Genomic DNA, 12,127 nt, shown 5'->3' on the forward strand with positions numbered 1-12,127 from the left:
GAAAATTGAAGAAATAAAACGAAAATTTGATAAACGGTGAGCAAAAAAACTGTACGAAAAACTGTAGCAAAAAATCCTACAGTTTTTTCTTGCTTGCCGTTTATCGCATTTTCGTTTTATTTATTCAATTTTCTTATACTATTTTCACCTAGTGCCACCGAGTATGAGGTAAGGCAATACGGTAATTGAGAATTAGCGTAAGAATTGCAATGAAAATACGTATATCAACGAAATACGGTGAGGGCTTTGACGCTGACGGTGAGCATTTTACTGTCAATGTGATTCTGCCCTTAATGTGAACAATTTACAAAATCTTCTATATTATTTGCATATTGTTTTTATTATTGCTGGTTCACAAAATCAATTGAAAAGATTGATCCTTTCTTCTAAGAAAACTTACCTAAAATAGCTCGTAATTAATATATTATCGACATCATCATTGTGAAATTATGCCACACCCTTAAATAAAACCACGCCCACTTGAGATTATGCCTGCTAGTTAAATGTGTTGTTCATATGCAAAAACATTAAGATTTATGATAAATAGTTGGAAATTTTGTGTAAGAGGAAATTTCTGTCAAATATTGCTTTTAATGGGATTAAAATTCGTAAGGGGCGTGGTCTATTTTTCATCTGAGTAACACTTTCAGCCCCTGTATAGATTCAAATGCGAGAACGTTTTTTCCTAAAAGAGTTAAATTATCACTTGAAATTCCGAAATATCAATTGAAATTCCAAAACTTAGAACTTCAGGTGGAGGTCTCGAAAAAGCTTGTCATGAAAAATTGTTGAGTGAGTCTTAATATTATGTTTACATTATCAAGAAATTAAATTTCAACATTTAATTTCCTACGAATTAGAGCTAGCAAAAAACTTAGGGAAAACTGGGGCACCACCAAACACAAGGTAGCAACGAACACTACATTTTTTTAATCAGATATACGGCTTCAGAGAACGAGACCTGTATGAACTCATAGATACTATAGGGATACTTGCCCACTGAAGAAATATTTGCCACAGTCCACATAGTTTAGAAATAAAAATCACTGTTCGATGCTATCCCATGTTCGGTGGTGCCTCAGTCACCTTTATCTTCAAATCAGGTTCAAACGCCTCTCGTTAACATTCCATTGTTTTGATTTTGTCCTCACACCATTATTAACACCTCGAAAAAGTTGAATTTTCTTTTATGTTTACAAAGAAAAACCCGAGTGAGGGCGCGTTTTTCTCCCACGAGTGTCGCTGACCATTGTTTTTCATTTCTATCCTGGATATTTTTTTCATCGGAAAATTGAATAAGATTTACGATTCTTTTTTTAATTTCTCATTTTATTGAGTTGATACTCTTAAAGCAAATTCACCTATGGTGTAAAATATAACAATGTTGTACCATCCGAAGAGTAGGGGAAAGCGCGCTATCTTCTGACTACTCAAGCTTGGAATAACTCATTATTTTCAATATGTTTTAAATGAATTTGATCCATTATATATAATATTATAACAGCTAATCCTATGCCTAAAATTTCCTGATAAGATACATGTGTGAAATCCCCTAAAAAAATATAGAAAAATTGAGTTATCCAAAGCTTGAGTCGTCCAAAGGTAGAGAGCTTTCCCCTATATACCTGTGCTTAAATAAAGAATCAAACAATAAACTTTTCCGTGAATTTATTATAAAAAAAATATGCTGTAATGTAAGGTAAAGATTGGGAATCTGTTAAAGTAATTTCTGCAAAACATTTCAAAGATGACGACGGAATTATCTTATGTTTGAATTTCCTTTCCATACAGGTGTGTATTCAATTATTCTGTCAGGAAAATACTGCGACAGTTATTTGGGGTGAAAGAAAATTCTTCAAATGGCTGTGAGATGAGTTATTTGCAACTTCTTGTGTGCTGAAAGCTCCGGCTGGGGCAAAAAGACTCGAGCTCGCGTCGATGCCATTGTCTACCGAAGGAGCTTTAGCTCCGAGCGTCATTAATGTGACTCTTGGCGAGAGAGCTTCATCCTCCAGTAGACTCCTATTGTTGTCAGGGGTAGGGTGTCCTGAGAGAGGAGTTTGGGATTCTGTGATGTTGTCTCTGTCTGGCATATTTGGGGGTGGTAGGAGCAAAAGGACACAGAGAAAGATGGAGCCTGTGAAACCCTCTGGCGGCTGCGAGAGACGAGTCTGGTAGATGGGAGGGTTGTGGTGGGGTCTCGTCAGCCATACCCGAATACAGTACATAAGCACACGTCCTATGTACACGGTGGGAAGTTCTGTGTGTGCGGAGGCGAGGATGGCAGTAGCAGAAGCGAGCATACACCCCCGGGTATCTAATAGCCGAGGGCTGAAAATGGTTGCAGTCGTATTGGAACCTTTAGCGCGTAAGTTCACCAACTCGACTAGATGGGGAAAATATAATATGAGCCACACTATATAGTATTTATTTTTCACCATATAGACACATACATACATTATACACTCTTTAATAATCACCCAGAGAAAAATATTTATTTGATTCAGGCCATATCAAACAATTGTGGGAGCTTTAGTCAATTTTCCCTCGGGTTGCAGCTTTTTCACTCTCACTCCCTCGCCATCCTAAAAAACAACAAGCTTTGTGTTTTTCATATAACAAAAGTGATTAATTTAATTATTTGATGTGTTTGTGAAAAGTTTTAGTGCGCGTGAAAATCCGCAAAACTGAATAACTACCATAGTGATACTACCCTCTTAAATTCTGTGAATTTAGAGAGAAAGTGTTTAGAAAGTTTTCTTGCAACTTGACATCCAGCATCACCATCATTCTGGATTATCCAAATAATTTCAACATGTCCTTCCTGGCAACACTCGACGCAAACGCTTGGCAGGTAAATACACAACAAACACTCACTTCCCAATTGAATTTGGATCCCCAAGTGAATAGGGCCAAAAATTTAATAAATCCTCATCCAATATCCTGCGACCAGTCCCCTTTTGAGACTTCGTAAAGTCAATTGCCGTAAGAGATGGTCTCTAAAGTGTTATTGTAGACTTACCAGTCAGTGGTTTATAATTCTTCTGTGGGTGGTATATATTAAAGTGACTTATCGAACATAGAAGAAATACAATGATAAGGCAATGATTTATGTTTTATAGATGTCTCTCTTCCATTGATTACAAAAAAAATCGTTCTACGATTCTCTGAAAAAGAAATTCAACGATGTTTTTGTGCCATATTCACAGACTGAATTTTAAAGTTCATTGACCATAAAAGACTTAGGTGATAATCGGACTAAATGAGTTAGCAACTAAAGTGCTTCATTATGTATTATTCATAATTTGTGACATACATGTGAATTGAAAAACATTTCAGTGAGTGATATGTAGCTACTTTTATTAAGCGGATTTAAAGAAAATTAAAACATTTTACTGATTTTTCTATATCAGTGGGTGGTATTTTAAGAATAATGTGTTTACGCCACTACTTTATGTTACTCCTTCTTCTCTTCCACGGTTTGTATTAAAAAATTTAAAATTCAGAACCACTTTTGGGCATATGCTCCTTCCTACCATCTAATGCAATTCAACAATATTTAACCCTTTAAAGACGATTAGATCACCAATGACCCAAAAATGATTTTTTTCTACGGCCATCTAAAGCCATGGTGTAAAAAGTTAGAAAAATTGATTTTTTTATAACCCCCAATTATTGACTCATTCGTCCTTAAAAGGTTAAACCTTGGTTTCTCTACCGACTCGTCAAAACTAACTACCAAATGCTTTTCCCAAAATCACTAATATTATCCTCTGTATTTATTTAATATAATTTGCAAATATAAAACCCAGATTGTAAAGAATTGCACCAAATTTTATCTTACAAATGCTACGATCATTAATAAAGAAAACTGTATTACGACTTCAGACCTAAAGCATAGTGGCATACGGTGGCAGCCATAATCCCGAAAGCCAAATTCCCGAAAGCCATAATCCCGAACGCCAAAATCCCGAAAAGGCCAAAATCCCGAAAGCCAAAATCCCGAAAGCCAAAATCCCGAAAGCCAAAATCCCGAATTTTTAAAATCCTGAAAGGGATGAAATTATATGGAGGAAAATGTTTAGAATAATTTTTCAAGACAGAAAAGATTTCCCTTTGCCTCCAGCAAGCGCAGGTAGCTATGACACTGTTAAGAATTCGGGATTTTGGCTTCCGGGAATTTGGCTTTCGAGATTTTGGCCAATTCGGGATTTTGGCTTTCGGGATTTTGGCGTTCGGGATTTTGGCTTTCGGGATTTTGACCGGGACCCGTGGCATATGGTTTAACATCTCAATTTACTTATCGATCAAGATTTTTTTTCGAAAAATTTTGGTTTAGAAGTGGATTATTAAGGAATCTGAAAAACTAATAAAATTGTGTGTTATTTAGGATTTTGATATCTTCGGGATCTGGACTAAAACCTCTAGTCTGGGAAAATTTAAGAAATGCATTACTTTTGAAAATATCAAGATTTGTACTTAATATGAGCATCCCCAGGAGATTCAATTTGGATTTCAATTAACTCCAAAAGTGTCAGGTGTTCTTTCATTGTATTGAAGTAATATTACTATGTTTTTCTATGATCTTTTAAAAGTAAAAGATAAAGTAAAAAAAAAGTTGAGAATAGTTTTTTAAGTATAAGAATAGCATAACTTAAGCCTTGACTTAAGTTTCCTAATGTAAAAATTTCTAAATGGTCATTTTTTATAGTTTCGCTTATATTCTATTGTGACACAATTATATAAACTTATAAAATCCGTTTTGTTCATGGTTTTTGTATGCAAGAAAATATCATTTTCAAATTTTCAACTTAGAACGCAAACGTCCTTTTGTTCTATAAAAGAATTAAGCAGTAATTTTAATAGACTTATACTTTCAGTAATAATACAAATGAATTTGTTTTTGTTTGAACTTTGAGCTGCAATATAATTAATTTTGAACTTTGCTTAATTTAAAAATGAATTATATTACGACGTACACAAAAAGAGAATATTTAAACACAAAATACAAAGATAAAACACTACTAACGTATAAGGCAAAGTCCTCTCACTCGACCGGTTCCTCATGTCGACCGGTAGATTTATTTATTGAATTTATTTATATTTGCTATAATATTTTGCATATGATCTAACATTAATAGGTCAATCATTCCATGAATAATACGAACCAGTGACAAATTCATAGAAATTGACGAAATTGATCATCAAATATTCAAAAATTAACCCACCGCACCGGTCGAGTGAGGGTACTTTACCTTACAATAAAAAAGTGTAAAATTTATTAAATTAGAATTAATGTATTAATTAAATAGTACTCTTTTACTCTGTTAAAATTTTCAGTGCTCTATTACAAACGTAAAACAATATCGTTTTTCCCTCAAAATCGCCCAATTTAATTGATTTTTTTCAGACACAAACATAGTGTCAATTGTAAATAAATCCAGTTTTATTAGAAAGGGCTAGAAATATTTAGTTGACACGCGAAATTGTACTCTATTTGATAAACGTTCTGTATATTTTTAAATAGTAAACGCCCTAGAGAAATCTTTAAGAAAATGCGTCATAGAAAATACTTCCAAAAGTATCATAGAGAATAATACTTTAACTTTGTTAATTCAGCAAAGTGTTCGGCTAATTTTCTCTTACAGAATTTCGAAGTGTATTGAGTATAAAAAATGGAATTATTAAAAAAAATATGCCCTGTTTAATTTTCACTTAACTAAAAATTTGAAATTTAATTTGTTTTTTCTTCTATTTTGAAAAGGAATTAAGACTTATTGTAATGTAATTCATCTTCAAAATTAGTTTATGAAACTAAATTATATTGTGGTAATGTCTATTTCCATTTAAAAATAGGTAAAAAGCCTTATTTCAAAGGTGCTCAAATTCATGGGGGACGTAGGGCAACTTTGGCTGTATTTGATTGACGAAGAACAATTTCCTTGACCAAGAAATTAATAAGAGAAGTTACCAGACGGACAATCTTTAAGACGAAGTATAGAATCTTAGAAATTTGGAATTTTCTTCAACAAAAAAGACATAAGTGTTAAAATTTTCATTTAAAATATCTATTAGGGTGGTGTCACTACTTCTCGCCAGTGACCCACTTCTCGAGATCTAAAGTTAAATCGAAGAAAAATCATATAATACGAGTAATAAAAAGAATATCAGGAAGAAAAAGTAACGCTGAATATATTTTTAATATTATTGTCCAAAATAATTGAGTTTGGGCTTTTTCAAGTAGGTGGCGAGAAGTGGTTATTTTTGAATTTTTTATAAAAATATTTTTTTTTAAGCAATCCACCGTTAAATTGAGGGACTATTAGTCTGATATATCTGTAAACAACATATCTAAGAAACTTTGTGTCATATTTAAATTACTTTATAATAAGGATTTAAAAATTATAAATAAATTAATTTAAGTTTTTCCTAAAAGTGGCGATAAGTAGTTACTCCACCCTATAGGAAAATTATCGGAAGTCTACCCTTAGGGGAAAGTTGGGCACCTTTAATTTAGGGCACTTTTGAAATAAGATTTTCTCTCCTATTTTCAAATGGTATTGGACCTTAGCATGATAAGAATTTAATTCCATAAACCAATTGTTATGCTATAATAGTGATGTGATAGATCTCAGTTCTATTTGAAAATGGAATAGGGGGAAGTGGGGCACCTTTGAAAGTGGGTTACATTTGTAATTGGGATTTTTCACCTATTTTTAAATAAAATTGAGGCCTATCGTGATATAATTTAGCTGCACAAACAGATTGAGAAGCTAAATTACATTTTGATATGGCTCAGTTCCACTTAAATATAGGAGAAAAATTCCAATTTCAAAGGTGCCCCACTTCCCCCTCGAAAAGCCCTATTTCAAAAGTGCCCAAATTCAAAGGTACCCCACTTCCTTATAAATTTCCAAAATTAATTCCGTAATTCCCAAATTTTACTATTAAAACAGTTAAACTTTAATACACATCCCTGTACTATTTTGTCTGACATTTATGCTCATTTGTATCATCATTAAACCTTGTAGTTGAACAATGGCTGTGAAATTATTGACTGCCCTAATTGGACAACAAATTGATCACTTGGGAAGTGGTGAAAAAATCCGCAGGAGTTCATTTGAAAATTGTCACGTAGCCCTATTAATCCGCCAATCATCCCCTGCATCATCATTCTAATATTTCCGGCAATAATTTGAATTGTGGGTGCGCGTGCTGGTATTAAGGCGCTTGTCAGATGCATTCTAAATCAGAGTGTGGCAGTGATTAAAGGAGATTCCTTTTGTGGCCTAGCCACAACCAGAAAAATTTTAGTGGGGGTTTGGAAAAGACAATTCCAAGAAGTATTCCTACACTGCCTCTTCTTTGGGGTTTTCTGTTGTTTGATGTATTAGTCGCTTGATTTGTCCGACAGGTTCACAATTCCCTTCAACGACTCTGGCAAACACAAGTTGGATATGGCAAAAAAAGGGTGGAAGTTTAATTTTGCTTCGAGAGAAAAGCATGTGGTGGGTTATTATATCTCCCCTTGTATGGGATCCAATTTGTTCCCTGATGGAAGTTGATACGGTTGAAACTCTTTCTCAGTACGACTACCAATAAACTCACGCACAGGACAAACATCCAGCGTTACCCTTAAACAAATAAACTGGCTCAACAGTGCGAATTTGAATTGCAATTCTCAGTCTGTAAGGGATGATGGTCGGTGTTTGGTTATTTGTTCTGTGACACTTGGATGACATTTTGTGGTTTTAGCACCCTCAACAAATCTCCTTTTGTAACCCACACGTATATTGTCCTCCTTCCTTAGTATATTGTGAGGGTGTCCTGGAATTGCAAAGTTCATGGATATGAGGAATCAATTAAAGGTCTTGTCGGACGGTCACGGAAAGACGGTACAAATTGAATTATATCGAGAAGTGCAGAAAAAAGCGCCATTCACAAATGTGTGTATATTATTGAGGAGATGGGCAACAAAAGGAATAAATTATGAAGTCATGATAATAAAGACATAGGTATTCCCCGATGGGGGTCGGCACGCGTGGTTAATAGACTTCCCGTCGGTCCATGGGTCTTCGATGTGCAGAGTCTCCTGCGGCGGGACTGGCGTTTGAGCGGCATCCCCATTGACTCCGAGACTTCTTGTGCACATCGCCACTCGCGATGGTGACTCAATAACTAATGGGCGATCCAATGACTTCGTCACTCCTCTTGGAAACGTCGCGAGGCGGCACTTGTGCTATCGGGCCTTCAATCATCATGCCCCAACAATGCTGGCAGAGACACGGTGTAAACAGCGATTAATGGACATAATTGGCCACAGAGATATTAGTGATGGAAGGCATTAGATAGACCGTGAGTACCATGTCATAGGGGCGGTTAATTAAAAAAAACACCATTCTGCCTTGATTGATGAATCCTACTAAATTTTAGACTTTCGAAGAGCTTAGCATCATCTGTTAAAAATAGTTTGAGAACATTATAATACTCAAACTCAAAGAGAGACCATTAAGGAATAGCTAGGATATATGATAAACTTCTAGACATTCTTCCATGTAGGGTAAAATGGGGTAACTTTCAATCATTTCTAATTTGGAATTTCAAGATTATTTTAATGTTAAATGGGCCAAAGAAAAAATTACACGAAGAAGTATGTGGTCTTCTATTTCTCTTTACCCATCTAAAACATTGAAGAATTCTCAAAATTGCGAATTAGGAATCATTTCGTACCCTATTTTACCTTATAAGAGGGAAGGTTTTTATTTTTTTTTTTTAAGCCTAAGAGTTTAGGTTTAACCTCCATTGTAGCAGATTAGATTAGTAAGTTTTGGTTGTGGTATATTTATCACCTTTCTGTGAATCATTCTCAAAGTTCATTTCAAAATTCATTCGTTAACAGCCCCATATACCCCTACGTTCTTCAAAAATAACATAAATTGAATTCAAACTAAATACCACTGACTTTGTGGAAATATGTTTAATTGGGTTCACTAATGCTAATACTTGAATTTTTGTAGAATTTATTTTAGAAAATATCAGAGACGTGAGAGTAATAGAAGTCCAAGACATTTGTAGGAGAATGTTGGCATGATTTGCACAGAGTGAACCTTCAAGTAATGCAAATTTTCTCATTGTTTGCAAAGAACTAGTTCGGCATTTCTTAGCCATAAGATAGATAATTTTTAACCTCATGAGACGAGATGACAAATGGTAAACCAGCTCTCTACACACAAAGAGACAGTTCGCATCGTTTGAAGGGTTTGAAGGTTCAGTCTGTACGAATCATGCTTACATTCTCCTAATTGAGGGAAGTGAGACACATTTGAAGCAGGGTCTTTTTTTCACTGAGAAAAAACGGGGATGCGATTAATTTTTTTTTTGCTTATAACCAACGGTTTTTAGGTGTAAAAGTATATCAAAATTTTTTAATGTTAATTTTACACCTTTCTGAGGATAAAATTAACATGAAAAAGGGTAAATTTAACCCCCAAATACACCTCAAAAGCATAATATTTACACAGATTTCGGATCAATACTGCAGGGTAAAATTAACATTACCGGAATGTTATTTTAACTTTTTAGAATTTCTCTCAGTTTACACATTGAGAGACATTAGATGCGATATTGATCCGAAAGCGGTGTAAATATTACCTTTTTTAAAAGGTTTATTAGGGATTACAATTACCCTTATTCATATTAATTTTACACATTTTTAGGGGTAAAATCTTTTACCCTTACATTTTGAGGGTAAAAAACGTTGATGTGTTTTTTACAAATAAAAATGTTACTGTTATGACGAAAACAAAGTTATTGTACCCTCTTTTTTCTGAGTGTATTTTTAAATGGATATGCGCTTTATCAAAATGTAATTATCTTCATAAATGGTTTGTGCAGCTAAATTATATAATGGCAGTTTACAGGTCAATCCAGAATAAGAGAAAAGAGTCCTATTTCAAAGATGCCTCACTTTAAACTACAGTAGAGTCTCTCAAATCTGAATCTCTCAAATTCGAACGCCGTTTGGATTCAAAATGTCAATTGTGAGGTTATGTTAGAAGGTCCGTATTCTAGGTGAATGAAAATCATATTTATGTGCTTCTTCCTGAATGTTTACATACATTATAGTCGTGTAAAATGAAAAGGAAGTATGTTACCACAAAAACTTGCGAGAAAGTACGAGGATTTGATTCAAAATACAATTTAATCTCACACAAATTTCGTTAGTTTTGAAAAAATCGTTCGAATTTGGGAGGTGAGAAATGTCAAAAATACCCCCTGAGCGTTCGAATTTAGAAGACTCTACTGTACAACTATATGATACAACGACGGATCCCAGTAAAAATCCCAATAGCAATTTCCCGAAAGCCAAAATCCCGAATTCTTAAAAGTGACATACCTACTCCCACGATTGCATTCGCGCCTGCTGGAGGCAAAAGAAAATTTTCGGTGTCTTCGGAAATTATTCTAAACATTATCCTCCATATAACTTCAGTCCTTTCAGGATTTTGGCTTTCGAGATTTTGGCTTTCGGGATTTTGGCCCTTTCGGGATTTTGGCGTTCGGGATTTTGGCTTTCAGGATTTTGGTGTTAGGGATTTTAACGGTCTCCAATCTAGAAAGGCTCTCAAACCTATTCAAAAAAAATTGGATATAGCGTTTTCGAGAAATCCCCAAAAAGATGATTTTGGAGAAAAGAAGAAGAGGTGAAGACAAAAATGAAAGACATGTTATTGGTCTTAGGTTGACTATTATTAATGCGCCAACCGAAAATCCCAAATCTCAATCTCTAACCGTTTGGCCTCTAATAACGATTAGGCGAACGGACAGTATTTCTTAGAAATTGTTCAAGTTCTCAGGAAGAAGAAATCTTCTAATTTTCTAGGGTCCAGCCAGCTGGCCGCCTGAACCCTTAAATGGCGGTTGATCATTTTGGATCCTGATTATTTACCCTTTGAATATCAGGCCGATCATAGGGTTGTCCAAATCAAAGATCTAAAATAGGTTTTATCAAGAGCTCACACTTAAATAATTCTTATTATTGTTTGGTAACATGTGAAGGATTTATTTCGTATAAATTCCTATAATAATGCTGAAAACTTGGAATAGAGTGTTTACTATAATAATTTTAAAAAATTTATTCCGTATTAAGTTTTCTTTACAATATACATTTTAAAAGTTTTTATATTAGTTTTGAAATAAAAAAAAATACTCTAGCAAGTATGAACAAGTGTATTTTACATACTTATTATTCAGGCTATTTGTTTAAAGAAAAACCTTGGATTTTATTGTACCTCTTATAATTTCAAGGATAAATTTATATGGAAACTACTCCATGTTTTTCAATAATTAGTATTTCAATTCATCGTACTTATCTTTGACCATTACACTTTACGCAAAATTAACCCCCAATCCTTCAACAAATTATCAGCAATCAGCAATTGATGTATTTAAAAAAGAGCCCGAAGACAGGACGTTGCAAATTGAGGCCCACAATTGTCCTTCCTTACCACAACTTAGTCACCTCTCGTGCCAGAAGCCTCCAAGTCAATTTTCTTATATTTCTTGTCATCTTCCGACAATTAATAATTTCTCTTGCATGCACTTTTCTTCTTGCCGCCGCAATTTTCGCGGAAAATCCACATATTGATTTCTATGACGGCAAATATGTAGTCACAAAGGGGTTACGAGAATAAAATTGCTCACATGCAATTTCTCTCGATTACCAACGCATGGCTGCAAGAATAAATTGTTTTTGAAATTGTCAAACGTACCGATGCAAAGTGAATTTTCATCTAATATCGATTAAAAAGACTTTCCCCCAGCTTAAAGTCGATGCTAGAAAAAACGTCTGCCTGTATTTTTTTCCTTTTATGTTTTAGGGGAGACCACATGGTGTGGGATTTTATAGAGTATATTCCATGTCGCAGATCTCAAAAGTTATAATTTAAATTTGAATATTAACCCTGTAATTCGATTTTGGCCAAGAGGGCCCTCTCGAGAGACTCCCTGTTTCTGGAAGATGTGAAAAACGTACAATATAATGGGATGAATACTCACCGGGAGATGATCTCTATCTCTTGCATATGAAATTTCAAGAGCACTTCTCGATGGACTTTTGTGCAGAATT

General features: G+C 34.4%; 1 protein-coding gene across 1 annotated transcript in view; it reads left to right on the top strand.

The window, feature by feature from the left end:
- The first annotated feature begins 2,247 nt into the window (after positions 1 to 2,247).
- LOC129800913 (transcription factor AP-2-epsilon) overlaps positions 2,248 to 12,127 on the top strand; it is a 137,963-nt gene continuing 128,083 nt past the window's right edge. The window contains exon 1 of the mRNA XM_055845655.1: positions 2,248 to 2,854. Coding sequence (XP_055701630.1) covers positions 2,816 to 2,854 — 39 coding nt within the window. The 5' untranslated portion in view covers positions 2,248 to 2,815. The remainder of the gene's footprint in view (positions 2,855 to 12,127) is intronic.

This window comes from Phlebotomus papatasi, chromosome 2 (genome assembly GCF_024763615.1).
Source record: "Phlebotomus papatasi isolate M1 chromosome 2, Ppap_2.1, whole genome shotgun sequence".
Lineage (NCBI taxonomy): Eukaryota > Metazoa > Arthropoda > Insecta > Diptera > Psychodidae > Phlebotomus > Phlebotomus papatasi.